General features: G+C 40.4%; 2 protein-coding genes across 4 annotated transcripts; one reads left to right on the top strand and one right to left on the bottom strand.

Moving 5' to 3' along the window:
* Positions 1–1,452: 1,452 nt before the first annotated feature.
* zgc:174895 (uncharacterized protein LOC100126024 homolog) lies at positions 1,453–8,997 on the top strand. The gene is made up of 5 exons (XM_054794400.1): positions 1,453–2,337; positions 2,424–2,517; positions 2,812–2,958; positions 7,139–7,234; positions 7,305–8,997. Exons 1-5 carry the CDS (start codon positions 2,134–2,136, stop codon positions 7,445–7,447), a joined length of 684 nt encoding a protein of 227 aa, XP_054650375.1. The 5' UTR covers positions 1,453–2,133; the 3' UTR covers positions 7,448–8,997.
* On the bottom strand, positions 7,476–16,553 carry rab34a (RAB34, member RAS oncogene family a). Of its 3 annotated transcripts, none has more exons than XM_054794396.1 (12): positions 16,114–16,553; positions 14,818–15,035; positions 12,627–12,706; positions 12,455–12,546; positions 12,307–12,372; positions 11,536–11,637; positions 11,391–11,455; positions 10,254–10,305; positions 10,088–10,169; positions 8,749–8,839; positions 8,569–8,676; positions 7,476–8,495 (listed from the first exon to the last, which is right to left on the bottom strand). In XM_054794396.1, the coding sequence occupies exons 3-12, from the start codon at positions 12,699–12,701 to the stop codon at positions 8,425–8,427; spliced, it is 804 nt and encodes a 267-aa protein (XP_054650371.1). In that variant the 5' UTR covers positions 12,702–12,706; positions 14,818–15,035; positions 16,114–16,553; the 3' UTR covers positions 7,476–8,424. The 3 variants fall into 3 exon arrangements, with proteins under 3 accessions (XP_054650371.1, XP_054650372.1, XP_054650373.1); XM_054794397.1 differs by having other exon boundaries at positions 14,818–15,038; XM_054794398.1 differs by lacking the exon at positions 14,818–15,035.
* Between the last annotated feature and the right edge of the window lie 2,229 nt (positions 16,554–18,782).

The following is an 18,782-nucleotide window of genomic DNA, read 5'->3' on the forward strand; positions in this document are numbered from 1 at the left end:
TCCTCCTTATATTACGAGTTTATTCTTGTCAAATTGTGACTTTTTTCTTGTCATATTTCTCCTCATATTTTGACTTTATTCTTGTAAAATTACAACTTTTTTTCTCCCATTTCTGCTGTTTATTTTTTTGTAATTTTCCAACTATTTCAACTTTCTTCTTGTAATTTTCCCCTTGTATTTACGACTTAATTCCCATAATATTTGGAATTTATTCTCATAACATTCTATCTTTTTTCCAAAGTAATAAAAAAATAATAATAATTTGTTTTTCAATCTAAGGTTTGTTTGTTTTTCATAATATTATGACTTAAAAAAAAACATATTTCTTGACTATTTCAACTTTATGCTTGATGTTTTCCTCTTAATATTACAACTTTATTCTCGTAAAATTACAACTTTTTCTTGTTAGATTACAGTTTTCGGAAATTACTGCTTATTTTTCCAGTTTTGCTGTTTTTTTAAGGTTTTCTTGTTAAATCATATTTTTGGAATGTGCTGTGGGACAATAAAAAGGGCCGCAAATGGCCCCTGGGCCGCATTTGGGACACCCCTGGGCTGATTGTAACTACTGAAGCTGTCATAAGTCAATTGAGTGAACAAGTGCTGTCGTTGAAACATCTCCTGGCACTGAGACACGCCATGGTTCCGTTGAAGCTGAGCAGCATTCTGCTGCTGTTTTGCACGGGTGAACAAGCGAGTGAGCCAGAAGAAAAGGCTCTTGTCAGCTTCTAATCCAGGCAGGCCCACGCAGTGTGCGGTCACATGGCTGGTCTTACAGGCAGTGCTCCAGCTTCCTCAAGGCTCAGGAATCCGATTGCTGGAGGGCGGAGAGATGGAATGATGTCAAATCAGCAGAGGCAACATTCGACTCAAACTTGGCGGGGGCGGGGATGGCGGGGGTAGGAGGAAATGAAATGAAACAGGCAACCTTTGCTGGAGACTCGACTGTACTGTTCTTCATGGTGTCAGACAACAATCAGTTAGCATCGGTATCTGTTTGACACGAAAGTGATGATGCCAACATTAACTAATGAGGAACTAACGACTAAGGCATATACATTAAAAGTAGTTACTGAGGAACTAATGAAGAACTAGTGTTCAATCACTAGCAGTATGGCTCTTTAGCGCTGTATGTTTGCAAGTTTTCTCCCTGACAAAACTCCCTGACGAAACGCTCTGCACCGACAACAGCACCTGCAGTTGCACCCAAAAGGCAGAGGAAGATGCTAACCATGACACAAAAAGTTGGAATTCTGGACATGCCGAAGGAAGGTAGAACTTACGCAGCTGTAGGGCACCATGACGGAATAAATGAATCTTGGGTTCGTACCATAAGGAAGGAGGACAATAACATAAGGAGTGGTTTTACAGCCTTAAAACATATGTAATAAACGAAAAAACATATACTGTTAACAAAAAAACATATAATGAACAAAAAAGCATGTATAAAAACAAAAAAAAAATCAACTTTGGATTTCACTTAACACTGGTATTTTTTGGAACCTAACCCCTGCGTTCAACGAGGGAACACTGGATTTGTTTTGTTTTCAAGCCGTCGTCTTGATGTTGAATCACGATCGGCACGTTAAAGGCAAAATCACAAAACCAGTCAATGATTTTGAAAAATGTCCACGGTAAAAAGCATCTGTACCAACAATACTGGGCTTGTGTTTACTTGGCAAATTTCTAATAATGCCCACCCCTAATTTGCACAGCTCTCCCCCTGGAGGACAAAACGATCACTGCATGCCACTTTCTGAGTCGTTTGGTTGTTTTGCTGTCTGCTTGTATCACATACACAGTGAATATATTGTTCATTCCGAGCACTAAACTTTGTATCATGTTTTTTTCACCTACGTTAGGTTTCTCCAACTCTGGCTCACCGTTGCCTCCTATGGCGCAGGCTGGCATTACATGTTGAGACGTGCAATCAGTCCCTTCCTGTTGGTTTGTAACTCAAAGTTATTTGTGCAACGGAAATTTTACTGCACCATAAACAACCTAACCAATAAATAACAAAAGGTCAGCCATTGTAAAAAAGTATTAAGACATATTTTCTTCAGTGGCTGTCCCAAAACTGGTTAAAGTGGTTACTGCAGGGAAATGTTACTAAGTTACTAATTTAAGAGTACCATGCAGCCCCCTCCTACCCAGCATTCCCTTCTGCGGGTGCTCGTCGGCAGTGCACTTCATTCCCCCTCAAACTTCAGTGAGATGGACGTGTGGGACGTCCCGGCAGAGCGACACAAAGGATGGTATCTGTCCTTAATGGCGCCCAACACCAAAGGACCAACGTTTGCATGGTTGGACCCATCTAGATTGTACTGCAACTCGCAGGTATTCACGACACTGCCGCTTACGTGTGTGCGTGTGCGCGTGTGTGTGTGTGAGAGACTCTGAAATGCACTGCACTTGTCTTTTAGGCGCTTGCAGACTGTGTCCAAGACCTACTTGGACCTTTCCACAACGACACCATTGACCTCGTTGCTGGGATTGACGCAATGGGATTCATTCTAGGTAACACAAAAAACAACTTTCTGTGTGACTGAAATAAATCCTATCATTTGAGACTTGTTAGAACAACCGTTCAGCAGCTATGAATGACTGTGCTGATTATGAAAACAACAGTTATTCACTGACACAGGCTCCCATCCCACTGGCCTTCTCCGATGTCAAGGAAGCCAAGCGTTACTATATTTAGTTTCCAAAAAAGGCCCCACCTCATCTGACAGAATTACTCATTACAGTTCAGGATGGATTGCCATTAAAGTATGTATGGATTGTGTTTGTGTTCCACGTGCTGTTCGTTAGGTGCATCCATTGCTGCCCATCTGGGTAAAGGTTTCCTGGCCATGCGGAAAGCCGGACATCTTTGTGTGAGCACACAGAGCCAAGCATACAGCGACTACACAGGCAGGGAAAAGAGCATGGAAGTACGTCTGGATGTGCTTAAGTCAGGCGAGTACTCACTTTTATACACTATTATTATTATTAATAATATTAATTTATACACTATTATTATACTATTATACTCTATTTGTTGAAAATATAGCTACTTTTGATCACATCGTATAGCTTTACCCGCTATGCTTATTATTGGGGGAAACAGCACCCTCCAGTGTTAAAAGAAGGAATGACAGCAGCAAAGAGTAGATTTTTCAAGATTCAAGATTCAAGAGTTTTATTGTCATATGCACAGTAAAACAGGCAGTTCTATTATGCAATGAAATTCTTATTCTGTTCATTCTCCCAAAAAAAGAAAAAAAACACAAGAAAAAGAATAAGAACATAAGAAACATAAATACCAATAAATTAAGCAACAACAACAGAGAGACATTAATACAAATAAATAATACAAATAAATAAATAAATAAATAAATAAAGTGCTATGAGTGTGTGCGTGTGTTGCGTGCGGCGTGTGTGAGTGCTTCGTTGAGAAGCCTGATGGCCTGTGGGTAAAAGCTGTTTGCCAGCCTTGTGGTCCTGGACTTCAAACTCCTGTAGCGTCTGCCTGACGGTAGGAGTGTGAATAATGAGTGTTGTGGATGTGTGCTGTCCTTGATGAGGTTGTGTGTTCTTCGTAGGACTCTAGTTTTATAAATGTCTTGCAGTGAGGGGAGGGCTGCCCCAACAATGTTCTGTGAGGTCTTGATCACCCGCTGGAGTGCCTTCCTATCACGTGTTGTACAGTTACCGTACCAAACAGTGATGGAGGCGGTAAGGACACTTTCCATAGTGCATCTGTAGAAGCAACTCAGGATTGTGGTGGACATGCCAAATTTCCTCAGTCTCCTCAGGAAGTACAGTCTCCTTTGGGACTTCTTCAGAATTTGTTGGGTGTTGTGAGACCAGGTGAGGTCCTCGCTGATGTGTGTGCCAAGAAACTTGAAGGTTTTCACCCTCTCCACCTCAGTCTCATCAATAAACAGGGGTCTATGCGGCTCCTTTTCCCTTGTTCTTGGGTCGATGATCATCTCTTTAGTCTTATCTGTATTGAGAAGGAGATTGTTATCACGACACCAAGCTATGAGGTCCGCCACCTCTCTTCTGTATGATGTTTCAACACCACCAGTGATCAGGCCGATGACTGTAGTGTCATCCGCAAATTTAATGATGCTGGTGTTGTTCTGGGAGGCCACGCAATCGTAGGTGAAGAGCGTGTAGAGGAGCGGACTCGGCACACACCCCTGTGGGGTCCCAGTGCTCACAATTCTTGAGCTGGATGTGCGATTGTGGACTCTGACTGACTGGGGTCTGCCTGTTAGAAAGTTAAACACCCAGTTACAGAGGGAGGGTGACAGGCCAAGTGTGAGGAGCTTATTTGTGAGTTTGTGGGGGCTGACTGTGTTAAAAGCAGAGCTATAGTCTATAAATAGCATTCTGACATGTGTCCTGGCCCTGTAGGTGAGAAAGGGCTGTGTGGATGGCAGTGTTGACTGCATCATCCGTGGACCGGTTCTGGCGATATGCAAACTGTAGAGGGTCCACAGTTGCCGGGATGCTCTTTTTGATGTGGGTCATGACTATTCTTTCAAAGCACTTCATAACAATAGGAGTGAGTGCTATAGGGCGATAGTCATTCAAGCAGGTCACGTTGCTCTTCTTGGGTACGGGCACTATGGTGGTGGACTTAAAGCAGGTCGGTACAGATGCTTGTGCGAGCGACAGGTTAAATATGTCAGCAAGCACATCAGCTAGCTCTGATGAGCAAACCCGAAGTGCACGTCCTGAGATGTTGTCTGGGTCTGCTGCTTTTCGTGGGTTTGTTTTGTTTAGAACCCTGCGCACATCAGCTGATGTCACCATGAGAGGTGAGTCCTGTGTGCTCCCCAAGTCCAGTCACCCTCTCTGCTCATCAGGAGTTTGGGTGTCAAAGCGGGCATAGAACTCGTTCAGCTCATCTGGAAGTGTGGTTTGGCTGGACGTGGCTACGCTACTCCGCTGGCGATAGTCTGTGATGTGCTGGAGCCCCGCCCACATGCGCAGAGGGTCTGAGGTGGAATAGTAGCCCTCCAGCTTCTGTCTGTACTGTCTTTTGGCCTCTCGTATGGCCCTCCTCAGGTCATATCTGGCCTTTTTGTAGTCCTTAACGGTGCCCATGACAAATGCAGTCGAATGAGCACGTAGCTTTATTTATTTTATTTTATTTATTTTTATTACATTAGTGACAGAGCCGGCCCTACCCAATATAACAAAAAAAAATCAAACACAATATTAATGGCCTTACTACAAAATAAAAATACTGTAAATAATTAAATAAATAACAATAACAACAATAAATGATAAATACAACAGTCAACATCAACATACAGCGACGACACAGGCAGGGAAAATAGCATGGAAAGGGAAAAGAGCATGGAAGTACGTCTGGATGTGCTAAAGCCAGGCGAGTGCTCACTTTTATACACATTATAGTCTATTTGTTGAAATTATAGCTAGTTTTGATCACATCTATGGCTTTATCTACTACTGCTTGTTCGTTATTGGAGAAACAGCGCCCTCCAGTGTTAAAAGAAGAAATGATAGCAGCAAAGATAGACAACCTGTAGATTTTTATTATATCGGTGTCAGAGCCGGCCCAACACAATATAATACAAAAAAACAAACACAATATAGCTGCCCTTACTACAAAAAAATCCTGTAAATAATTAAAGACACAATGATAATAGTAATAAATTAAATGCAACAGTAAATATTAAAACATGTAAATAACCACCCAGTTTGCACACAATACCTCTACATATAAGGTACATTTAAACTATGCAATAACTATATACAAAAAGTAAATAAAATAACTATAGTGTTCCCTCGCTCCATCGTGGTTCACCTTTTGTGGCTTGCTGTTCGCAGATTTTTTTGTGCATTTTTTTTTTACAGTGCATAAACACTGTTACAGGCTGAGCCTGGCCTTTTAAGAAGCATTGCATTGTGGGAAGTTGAGTGTTGTAGTTCTGGCGGCAGGTGTCTGTTCATTCTCTCCCTTCTGTCTACACGCCCATTGTCTTCTGCGTCCTGATTGGATGTAGACCGTTGTCAATCAATCTCCTTCCTGCCATCTCCGGTTGTGGTCATGGCTACCGAACTAGCTAACCACGTGAGCTGCTTGCTAACCTCCAATACTGTAAACAACAGAAGAAGCTAACAGTGTGAGGAAAGTACGACGACGGAAGCAATACTGTATGTTTTCAGAGGAGTGAGTCACTTAATCATTTCTTGTGTCCTCCCTAGCAGGTTGATCATTAAAATTCAAACCAAGGTTCGAACTTCTTTGAGAGTATTTAAACAGGAGAGAAATTTGAGAAAACGTTAAAGCCTGTCTGACAAAAGTGTAGAAAGTGTACGGTGAGGGGTTTTACCGCCTTAAAACATAGAATTGTAAAAAAAAAATTAGCGGGCTATTTTGGGAAACTACCCCCAACCTCCGCAATAAACGAGAGAAAACAGTATACAGAAGATTGGTAACATATCAACAACTACCGTGTATGAAAAACTATATACTTATGTACAAAAATGACACAGGGAGACTTAGCATTTGTAGTAATATTCATTGGTCATTGCTTCAATCTTGAATCAATGTGAGCTTTTATATTTCAAGACTTAATAGTAACTTTAATATTATAAATGTGACTTTTTCCCCCCCGTTTTTAGACGCCCCCTGGAGGCTATTAGCTATTAGCATCTGCCAATATAGCTTAATGGGCCAGCCGGCTCTGATGTTGTTGACCTCAGCACTTGTGTGAATTCATCTGTCCTAGAAGCTTCGTAGTACAGCACAAACAACATATACATCACATCTGCAACAATAAGCTAAATGCTGTAGAGTAAAAGCTAAACTACTTCCCCTTTGAAGGCTCCTGACAAGACAGACGTAGAGAAGGAACAGGAAGGTGTTTATAGAGCAACACTGCCACCTAGTGGTGTTTTATAAGTTTTCCTGAAATTAATAAGTTGTGCCTGCAATAAGGTGCTAGCATCTTTTGGACCAATGTAACGATAAGATACTTCTGGTTCTATGGTTATCATCACACATTTCTTTGCACACCACTGCAATATCATAAAATGTTGCCATGGGCACGTGATCTTCTAAAGGAAGATGCTTTGATGTTGTATCTGGGTGTTTCCTACATGTCCTAAAAAGGCGTGAGGGTGCTGTTAGTGGACCAGTGGATCGAGACGGGGGGCACCATGAGGGCCGCCATTCAGCTGGTGGAAAGACTGGGCGCCACCGTAGTAGGTTAGTTTTTGTTTTCAGTCATTTGGCGACCGAAATGAGGTCTAAACACGATACCGTTTGTCCTCTGAAGGTGTCGCAGCCGTGGCCATCGAGAACAGCGAAGGCGGGAAGTGGATTAAAGACGCTTACAAATTCTCTCACTGCATCCCCGAAGAGCTGCAGAGGCAAATTGATGCCAAATGTTTGGATTCATTTAAAGGCTTCCACAAATGAAAGACTCAAGACTTGACGACATGCGACATTCCTTAAAAAACACTTTATTTAGGATCTTTCATGTCAAAATAGTTTTATATCAACACCATGAAACATTTACAAACATGTTTCATTCTTAACACTCGTTGGCAACTAAAAGCAATCTAAACGTGTGCATGAATAATGGCTGCCTTACTCGGGACCCTCGCTAGGAAACACGATCCATTCAAAGCAGAACTGATCCACCTCAGCTGTAGAACTGTTCTTTTAAATTATGTAAAATCAGAGCACTTTTTGCTTAAGTCAGAATCCAATCTGAAAAGGCTGCCAAGTATAAAAAGTAACTTGTGTTCCTAACTGCAGCCATGAGTGCCATCCAGTCATGTTAAAACCTGCCGTCCAAACTTTTGGACTAGAACTTTGATACATTTTGTAGATTAAAGATGCTAAAGCCAACGTAGCGCTGTACTGTGGGCCAAAATATGCTAAGCTACCTGCACAACACACTCATCTTGCAGCATAGGTGACAAAACAAATGTGTGGTATTCAACAATATATCTTATCAGCACAGAATCTGCAAAAGGACAATAAAAACAGGCCAAAAACAGTCAACTTTGGACAGCGCTGCCTTGCGTGGGTGTTCTTTGGCAGTACAAGTCTTTATTCCACATCAACAAAAAGCTTCTTATTTAGGTCTAATGTTTGCTACAGAATGTTATCGCCTTTATTTGGTGCAACCTGACACAGAATTGAATCATCTGCCACTACTTGCATATTCTGTTTTCAGGCTTCTGATTGGCTAAAATAGCGCTTGAAAAGCCGTGGACAGAGTTTCTATTGCAACCCCCCTCTTTTTTTTTAAGATACTGTATGTTATTAAAAATCCCTATACGTGTGAACCATGTTAGCACCTCATGAATCCACATCCCACACAGGAAAAGTCAAGCATGCAGGAGTGTCCTTTTATGTCCGTTGGACCCATGAACGCATCATTCTCCTCACTGACAGCAGGCTGGCTGTTTCTTCTTGGACGTGTTGTACAGGTTGTTGTTTGCGGTGCTGTGGATTCCTACAATGACGACACCAACGGTCACACGCTTGTCCTGATGTTGTGCTTTTTGTTTTGTTTGCTGCATACTCACGGACGACATTTCCTATCTGTCTCGTCCCGCTCTTCTCCAGCTCGGCGAGGACGTTTGTTTCAAAGGCCAGCGATGCAACGCGGAAGAAGAACTCCTTCACGTTCTCCCCTACGCACACGCAGTGACGTCTCAATTAAAACCGGCCGACAAAGTTTGTTTTGACTTCATTTGGAAAGTCACCTGTGAGTGACGACAGCGTCCAATACTCTGCTCGCATCTCCTGCGCCACCTTGAGGGCATCTTGTTCGATCTGAAAGTACCGACCAGGAGACTGCAAGAGAAGACATTTATTATTACAATATTATTACAATAAGAATTCGCACTATTATTGTAATAACTGTCATTTATTTTGATAACACACATTATTTACATACATACAAAAATCTATGATACAGTAAACGCTAATACTACTTATTAAATACTTTATTAATCTCCAAGAGAAAGTCACATTCATTTTTATGACAATAATACTTAAACTAAAAAAGTACGCAGAGAGCACAAACCTCCGCCAAGCGCCATAGTTCCCCCATACTGTGATTTACACCAGAAATATTACTCCATTTATTTTATGTAAACGATAGCATGCTAATGTTAGCATAATAGTGGTGTTTGTCTAGCTATGAAAATGAAAAAAAAAGGTACTATGCTAATGTTAGCATGATAAAAATGCTAACGTTAGTATGCTAACATGTAGCATAATAGTGTTAAGTTTATATATGTGTCTACCTATGAATGACAAAAAAATGCTACTATACTAATGTTAACATGCTGGCAATGCCAACATGCTGACGTTAGCATGCTAACACTTAGCATGATAGTGCTACGTGCTCACATGTGTCTACCCATGAAAATAGCTAAACATGCTAGCATGCTAACGTTACCATGCTAGCAATGCTAACATGCTAACACTTGGCATGATAGCACAATGTACCAAATGTGTTCAGAAATGTGGAAGTGGTTAGAACTCTAGATCAAAGGCATTTTGCATTTCAAAAAAGAATGTCAGGAAAAGTGGGAATTCTTGGTGTGTGTAAAATGGCATGAAAATCCTTAATTGGTTAATTGAATGCTTTGATGTTGGAAGGGCCTGAATGGGTGGAGAAATGTGGACGTAGCTAGAACTCTTTAGATCAAAGGCATTTTACGTTCCGGAAGAAGAAATTTGTGAATTTGTGTGCTGTGCTATTAGCATGAATGTTCGGACTTTGTTGAATGAGTTGATGTTGGAATGAGGAGACTCCATAAGCGCCATCAAAAACATAATAATATTGCTAATTAGATTTTTATATTATATTTTATATTTTGCTATTTTTTAAAGATTCTTCGCTTAATTTTTAATGCTTTTCTCATGCAGCACTTTTCTTGTTCATGTCCACGATGTCCTTCATACTTGTAGTTGCTCTCTGCTGCCCCTAATGGACAAACAACACTTCACGCCCAAACTGGTATTGCAAATGAACGGATTGTTGCTGAACTGTGCAGGAGTGTCAGGGTGGCGATGAAGGACGTGCAGACGTACGCTCAGGTCCTTCTTGGTGCCCACGAGGAACAGCTGAACCGCCGTGGGGTCGTTCTCTTTCAGCGCATCTTCTAGCCACTGCCTGGGAAAACCACGCGACGCAATCTCAGCTTGCTAACAAACACACGATTGTGACAAACACACAAACAAACACACACAAGCTTACCTCGTGTGATCCAAAGTCCCCACGTCATTTACGTCAAACACGATGATCACAACTGGAAGGAGACGCATGGGGACGTTGGCAAGTGTAGACAGACATGACAAGCTAATGCTACCACGGGCTAACCTTTTCTCTGTGTCTGTCCCCTCTTAAACCAAACTGTGCCAAGCACTAGCAGGTGACGCTATTATTGTTGCGGTCTTCTTTCTTCTCTTTTCGCTCTTTGTCCCCTCTTAAACCAAACTCAACCAAGCACATTCGGTGTTATCTTCTGCGATGGCTTTTTCGTTCTCATTTTCTCTCTGTCCCCTCTTATATCAAGCGCTAGCATTCAGTGCTAATGCGATCATCTTATTGCTTTCTGTTCTCATTTTGTCTCCCCTCTTGAAACCAAGCACCAGCACTTCTTCTCTTTCCCCTCTTACATCAAGCTAAACCAAGTGCTAGCATTCAATGTTGTTGCTATCATCGCTGCTTGTTCTCATTTTCTCTCGTAGCGTTCAATGTTGTTGCTGTCATCTTCTGTTATTGCCATTTCTCATTGTCCCTTTGTCCCCTCTTAAACCAAACTACATATGCGCTAGCATTTCATGCAATCATCGTGTGTTGCCTTTTGTCCTCGTCTTCTCTCCGTCCCTGCTGAAATTAAACTAAACCAAGCGCTAGGATTCAATGTTGTTCTTCTCTTATTGCTTTTTGTTCTCATGTTTCTCAGTCTGTCCCCTCTTAAATGCCAAGCACACTAGCATTCAGTGTTGTTGCCATCTATCATCGTCCGTTATGGCTACTTGTTCCAATTTTCTCTGTCCCCTCTTAAACCAAACCAGACTAAGCGTTGGTGTTCAATGTTATCTTCTGTTATTGCCTTTTGTTCTTCTTGTTATTGCTTTCTGTTGCCATTTTTCTCTGTCTGTCCCCTCTTGAATGAGGCTAAAACAAGCACTTGCATTCAGTGTTGTCATCTTTTGTCGCCGTTTGTTGTCATTTTCCCCCCGTCTCCTCTAAACTAAACCAGAGTAAGCGTTAGCGTTCAACGTTATCTTCTGTTATTGCCTTTTGTTCTCATCTGATCAGTCCCCTCTTAAATCCAACTAAACCAAGCGTGAGGATTCAATGTCGGAGTCTTTCCCAATCACTCACCCTGCGCCCCTCTGTAGTACGTAGAAGCGATGCACTTGAACCGCTCTTGTCCTGCCGTGTCCCACCTTGAACGTGGAGACAAAAGCAGCGGCTGCCGGTTTCTGTGGTGCCTTTCAGGGAATGAGGACGCGAGGTGAGGACTTACAGCTGCAGGCTGAAGGGGATGCCGAGCACCTCGAAACGCTCCATCTCGAAGTCCACACCGATCGTCGCTTTGTAGTTCTTATCGAAAGCATCCTTGCAAAACCTGAAAACACAACACAGGTGGATCAAAGGTGGCATCAACCAGTAAACTTTATACACAGTACGTACACACAAGTACATTACGTAGTACGTACAGTACATACAAGTACATTACGTAGTACATACAGTACTTACATTACGTAGAGTACATACAAGTACGTTACGCAGAGTACATTACATAGAGTACGTTACATAGAGTACATACTGTACAAGTACCTTACATTAAGTTCAACTTTAGAGGAGAAATAACCCTTTTGATGTTGGTGAGGATGCCAGGGTTGGCAAAGCTAATCCAGGATGAATTGCAAGCATTTCCAGGATTAATCACGTTTTTTTGACATAGTTGAGCAAACACAGGATGTCTAAACAACTCACGTTGTCACACTGAAATAAGATTCCAGAAACAAACACAATTCTGTCTGGTAGTCACCAAGAAAGAAGAAATATAAATACTGAAAACTAGGGATGCTCCGATCGATCATCGGCTGATTTCCGTAAAAAAAGCAGCCCGCAGCGACCCTTTCATGCAGCGTAGCGTAGCGTAGCGTAGCATAGCATAGCGTAGCATGGTTTTTAAGTATTCTGATGATGCAATTGTGTATTAGCATGTTTTTTTAGCACCCTAAGGGCTGTAATTGTTTTTTTTGTCCCTGTTTATTTAAAGTGATCTCACCTATTAATCAGACAGGTTTTTCCCACGGCCAAGTCCCCCACGACGATCACCTTGGAGATTTTAAATCTGTTGAGGAGAGTAGAAGAGGAATTCAAGCACATCACAGCGGGTCATCGAGCAAAGCTCCGTTTGCAAGCCTCAAACTGACCCGACTGTGCCGGTGCGATGCTCCTGGCAGGCCGCCTTCACTTTGGGGCTGAAGTCACGTTCCGTGTGCAGCGCCGCGTCCTTCCGGAAACACTGCAGTAAGACGAGTGTTGTGATGATTACTGTACGTCATTGACGGGACGGTGCTGACAGACGATATATCAATGCTTTACATGCGGCAGCTGTGCGATGACGCGGTCCTTTCGAACCGGCGCGAAGACTCTCATGGCTGGACTTATGGTCGACATCACGCCTGCTGGGTCAAAGGTGATTCATTAGAGAGAGAAAAGGTACGTTTTATGTCCTGGATTTCTTCCAATGGCCTCTGCGCCAACAGATGGCGTGCACTGGAACAAATGCCTCCCATTAATGAAAAGCCTCCTTGAAAGAGAATAACCACCGCTGACGTCACAGCGTGCCAAAGTACTTTACACGTAACTTCTACCTATTTTTGTATTACCTTTTATATATGACACAAAAGCTGACGTTTGCGACAAACATTGAACAAGTATTGGTCTGACGTCCACTGACAAGAAGGTGAAACATTAAAATTGCCTAAAAATATGAATGAAAAAGGCAAGTTCATATTTGCAAATAAAATATATGAAATATGAACACAAACATGACTGTGTGAATGAGGCGTACAAATATGAATATATTTAAAGAAAATTGCCATCATGTCCCAATATTGTAAAAAACATGATTACAATACAAATGTTACCATTTGCCAAAAACGCTTGAAAATTTGACGTTCTAAAATTAAATGACTGTTGGCAAATAATGCTTGAAAATACATGTAAAAATATTAAATAAAAAATAAAATAAAAATATGAACAAAAATACTATATGTCAATGAGGTTTCAAATATGAAATACTAAAATATAATTGCCGTGATTTATGAACTTTTTTCAGAAAAATATGCCAATGCAATTGCCGTTTGTAGAAAAAAAAAATCCTTACAAATACGTTATAGAATATAAATGACTATTTGCAAATAATGTTTAATAGAAAATCTATTCATTACAATATAATTGACTTTATTTGCGAAAAACGCTGAAAAATTTGACGTTCCAAAATTAAATGTCCGTTTGCAAATAATGCTTGAAAATACATGTAAAAATATTAAATAAAAAATAAAATAAAAATATGAACATAAATATTATGTCAATGAGGTTTCAAATATGAAATACTAAAATATAATATTGATATATTAAAAATATAATTGTCGTGATTTATGAACTTTTTTCTGAAAAATATGCCAGTGCAATTGCAGTTTGTAAAAAAAATCCTTACAAATACGTTATAAAATATAAATAAATGACTATTAGAAAATAATGTTAATATAAAACGAATTTATTACAATATAATTGTCATTATTTGTGAAAAATGCTTCAAAATGTGAAATACTAAAAAAAACACGAATGAGGCTGAAACATAAGAAATATTCAAATGAACTGTAAATTGTTTTAAAAACATGATTACAATAAAATTGTCTATTTGTGAAAAATGCTTACAAAACAAGGCATTATTATAAAAGAATTCAATGACTATTTGCCAATAAAATGCTTAATAGCGGTTCAGTAAATAGACACAATGCTTCAAAATATGACATGATAAAACTAAAATGTAGAAATATAGTTCTTCTCTTTAGTACAGAAGATGCCTTATTTGGAAAAAAATCCCCTTAGTACTTTCTGTAGTTAATAAACATAATCATAAACATTGGGCTAAAACACATGAACCCCCCCTCGTGTTAAAGTAAAGCACAAGCCTTCCTGAAACACTGAAGTCTCACGTTGACAGAAACAAACAGACATGGCTGAAAGTGACTGTTTAGTTTGGACCGCCATCAGCTACAGTTAGGAGCCCGTTGCCATGGTGACGCTAACAGCAGCAGAGAAACCCCTCCTGAAACTTTGTCCTGCAACTTGCTAGTCGTTTATAAGCACCCCCAGACGTTGGCGTAGTCGTGTTGTTGTGGTATTAGTTTGGAAAATACATACAAAGATGTGTGTGGTCCTTCATCGGAGCTTGTTTGAAAAAAAATGTTGGGGGATGACTCACGGTGCAGGAAAAACAGCAGCAAAAATAGGCTAAATGGCGTATTAATGGAAGAAAAGAACCTTATGTGCTGTTGATCTCCTTACTTTTAATCCCATTGTCCACAAAAGACGGTAAAAGACTAAATTACCAGAAGTGGTCGAAGCCAACTGGCAGCTTCTTTTTGTGGCGAGTTACCGTACTTTATAGCGTTATTAAAGAAATATCATGAAACAGAAAAAATCTTATTTAAAACACATCGTAGACTTTTTTTCTTTTAAAGAAAGAAAACGATGAGTCAGGCAGAAGGAGTGAAGACGTTACCTTGGCGAGGCAAAGTGGTGGTCCACTTCTTCGGTGTCTTTTCTTCCCCACCCCCCGTCTTTCAGCTCGTAAAATGTCACTTAATGCGTGCTCATCGATGTGAATGCTAAATTATTGATTTTTATGCACAATGGAGGCGGAAGCCGAGGAAGAGGAGAAGCAGCAGAACGGTGGGACACAGCCAGATCCCATTCCTACTGGTCTGCACGGCGCGACCCCTGCTGGACGACATCCGGAAATACCGGAAGTTATGGGAAAAGGCAACATTTTACATTTACTCGTAAACGTGACAGCATTTCTAAACATGACTCGATTTCGTGTTTCGAAATTTAAATGTCTTGTAAATTTGGAAATTTCAATTTAAAATGTGTGGTTTTTAAGCGTTAAACTTGATCAAACCACGTTCGAATGTTGTAGTTGCAGTTCACTATGCTTACTCGAGGGGGCAAGATGGCGCTAGTTTGACAAAAGCTGAGTTCAGTGTTGCCAGATGAGAAATGAGAAATTATCGCATTCTGATAAATATTATCGTACAAACTAGATTTCCTCAAGACTACTTGCTGCATTTCAAAACATACACAAATACAAAATGCCGTTGAAAATATAGCTTATATGTTATAATGCAATTTTACCTTTATATGATTAAACTACCGGCACTACTCGGGGGAAAAAAGCTGCCACTGGCAGAAAAGCGCCCCCAATTGGCTGCAAAGAGGCACGTGAGTGAATGCACAAGTGCAGGATCTGCCCTGTTTGTGTTTTAATTGACTCGCTCGAATTAACGTACATTATGGAATTGTTTTGAATGATTTATCGTACGTAGGACACAGTGTCATACATCTGGCAACGCTGGCTGCGTTCACGTCCCTGCAGCAAGAGTCGGAAATTTCTTGTTTCCCCCGAACTTCCAAGACTGACGCTAGTGTAAGTTACTGTTTTTAGTTACTGTTTTTTAAGTCACACGCAGAATACTGGACAACATACTCACAACAACGTCCGTATGATTTTGACGTGCTGTTGTGTTTCTTTGTATAAAATATAAGCTAAGATCAAATATAGTAAACAGGTGTTGTTAAACACTACTCTAACCAGGTAGCTCACGTGCTATCCCACCGTACAAAGATATTTTTAATATTTTTAAAGCAGGAGACAAAACGTTGCTTTCCAGACGGAACGAAGGCCGAAGTTGGGAGAAAACGCGTGGCTTAGTATTTGTTTGTGAGCTCACCTTTTGTGCGCATATCAACGCTTCAATGTCTCTGATGGTTACTCAAAGTACGTGTGGTCTTTGCTTACCTTTATGAGGTCAACGTCGTTAATGTGTTCAATTTCATAATCACCCGAGACAATTTGGTTGTTGTTCCTGCCATGTAAGAAAAAGAATAAAACTCAAAACTGTTCATGGACAATTATTTGTGACTAAAGATACTACAATAACTGAATGTAAACAATAATCTCAGTAATGTTGTTGTGCAGCTGGTGTATTTCCGGAATTCTTTCAGTTCTGGCATTGGCCGGTGTACGGTGGCCGGAAGGGGCAAACCTGCAGCGTCACCCCAAACGCTCCAAACGCAGAAATGATCCAAAACCACCGAGAGCCGGTGAAACAAATGCAACGGGGAAAATGCTGCAAATTAAAAATGCAGCAATCACTTTAACGCTGCAACATTATAAACAAATGCCCAAGGAAAATACCGCAAATGCCTAAAACACGTCTGGATGTTGCTGTGCCACCGTACTAGTGACCTGTATGTGTGCAATAGAATTTCAATTTAAGAAACATGCTTAATTTACAGTTTCCCGTCGTCAATGCAAAAAATGTAGGAGCAACAACACGTTATTGTCACAGTCAAAGTAGTGCAGTACGTCTTTTTCCATAAAATACAAGAGCTCATTTGCAGTAAGTCTTTATTTCTTGTGTTTCCAAAGGTCCTGTAGTCAAGGCACTGCAGCAGCAAGTCAGACACATTTCTGCTCATGTACTTTGTTTTATTTTCCTGAATGAAATGAAAAAAAGGCCCATGTGATGTTTTGATGATGCTGCTGAAATGCATCAAGCTTTAAAATGTGCACTTTTTTTTTTTTACAGTCGTTTATTTGCGGTAGATCTATGTTTGAATGAGAATAAATATATTGTCATCCAGTTTGTAAAAGTATGATTATTCTTCAAGCATTCCAGTCTTCTGTCTTGTCTTTATTTCCCTGATGCAGTGAGTGATGAGTTGCGCAACAATAGGATGCATCTGTGGTGCAGAGTGAACCAGGTGGTTTCAAATGTAGGAGGTTATGTTGGTGACGTGTTTCAGCCTGGAATGAATGAATTCATTTTACCTTGTTGCCTATGTGAAAAAAAATGTTTTGAATTGAAGTCGTCAAGCGTCATGGCGCATCTTAGAAGGTTCCACTCTGAGGAAATACGGAACGTGTACTGTTTGGTCTGTGGCCCACAGTCTCTTTAGCCACAAACGGCATCATGGAGACGACGGGTGATTTAACTCCAGCGGGTGATCAAGACCTCACAGAACATTGTTGGGGCAGCCCTCCCCTCACTGCAAGACATTTATAAAACTAGAGTCCTACGAAGAACACACAACCTCATCAAGGACAGCACACATCCACAACACTCATTATTCACACTCCTACCGTCAGGCAGACGCTACAGGAGTTTGAAGTCCAGGACCACAAGGCTGGCAAACAGCTTTTACCCACAGGCCATCAGGCTTCTCAATGAAGCACTCGCACACGCCGCACGCAACACACGCACACACTCATAGCACTTTATTTATTTATTTATTTGTATTAATGTCTCTTCTGTTGTTGTTGCTTAATTTATTGGTATTTATGTTTCTTATGTCTTTTTCTTGTGTTTTCTTTCTGTTCTTGGGAGAATGAACAGAATAAGAATTTCATTGCATAGTAGAACTGCCTGTTTTACTGTGCATATGACAAGAAAACTCTTGAATCTTGAATCTTGAATCTTGAACCAAGACTGCAGTATCAGACGCTCCTAGCTTAGTGGTTTGTCCTTCGGAAAACTTGCACAAGGTAAAGCAACAATTGGTAAAAACTACCATTTCGCCAAATTCTGAGCGTTTTAGCATTTATAACTCGGGGTGTGTCAGTTTTATTTGTGATTATCACACATCAGCTGGATGCAAACAAGGAAATCTTATTTTGAAAATTTCCACATGGCCAAGGCTCAATTGGCTCAGCTTCCCTCCCATTTCCTGTCTGTATGCTACGCTAATAGCTAACGCACAACAAACACTTAAAGGAAAACTCTCTTTTCTGTGCGTTCTAAAGATATAAAAACAGATACAAAGAGCCAGCTTGTTGCTGCACGTAATGGGACACGTTTGATGCTGTAACCATGCAGTAACGGCTACATTCTTGATAACGTGATGCTTACAGTATTTTTGCCGTATTTTGGTTCTTTAAAGCAGGGGTGTCCAAACTTTTTCCAGCGAGGGCCACATAGTGAAAAGTGAAAGGATGCCAGGGCCACTTTGATATTTGGTAAACCAACACATTGAGATATGCTAGGAAGCTACATGTAGCTCAAGAAAAAACTGCATTTCACCTTTGTAATATATCTGTAATATAGGTGAAATGCTACTAAAAAGAAAGTTGAATCAATAACAATACCAGTTCATTCTTGTAAAATTGGCACTTCTGTTCTTCATTCCAATATTACTAATATTTTGACTATTTTTTTTAAAATATTTTTTAAAATTACAGCTGTTTTTTCCATTTCTGCTTTTTTTTGTCTGTTTCATGTCAGCTTTCCTCTTGTAAATGTTCTTCTCGCAATTATAACTTTATATCTTTTTAAAAAATAATGTATTGACACTGAAATTAGATTTTTCCTCATTTTACACGTTTATTGTCATATTTTTTTCAAAATAGAAATCAATTTTTTCCTTGTAATATTTTGACTTTACTCTGGTAAAATTTCTGCTGTTGTT

This window comes from Dunckerocampus dactyliophorus, chromosome 12 (assembly GCF_027744805.1).
Source record: "Dunckerocampus dactyliophorus isolate RoL2022-P2 chromosome 12, RoL_Ddac_1.1, whole genome shotgun sequence".
NCBI classification, from domain to species: Eukaryota; Metazoa; Chordata; class Actinopteri; order Syngnathiformes; family Syngnathidae; genus Dunckerocampus; species Dunckerocampus dactyliophorus.

Bases quoted from the DNA above. Each gene is read 5' to 3' on its own strand.
- zgc:174895 (XM_054794400.1), top strand. From the start codon at position 2,134: ATGCAGCCCCCTCCTACCCAGCATTCCCTTCTGCGGGTGCTCGTCGGC. The intron at 2,518-2,811 runs GTAACACAAAAA...GCTGTTCGTTAG, and splicing joins CGCAATGGGATTCATTCTAG to GTGCATCCATTGCTGCCCAT. The intron at 2,959-7,138 runs GCGAGTACTCAC...TGTCCTAAAAAG, and splicing joins TCTGGATGTGCTTAAGTCAG to GCGTGAGGGTGCTGTTAGTG.
- rab34a (XM_054794398.1), bottom strand. From the start codon at position 12,701: ATGTCGACCATAAGTCCAGCCATGAGAGTCTTCGCGCCGGTTCGAAAG. The intron at 8,677-8,748 runs GTGACTTTCCAA...GCGTGTGCGTAG, and splicing joins GACGCTGTCGTCACTCACAG to GGGAGAACGTGAAGGAGTTC. The intron at 8,496-8,568 runs GTGAGTATGCAG...TCGTCATTGTAG, and splicing joins ACAGATAGGAAATGTCGTCC to GAATCCACAGCACCGCAAAC.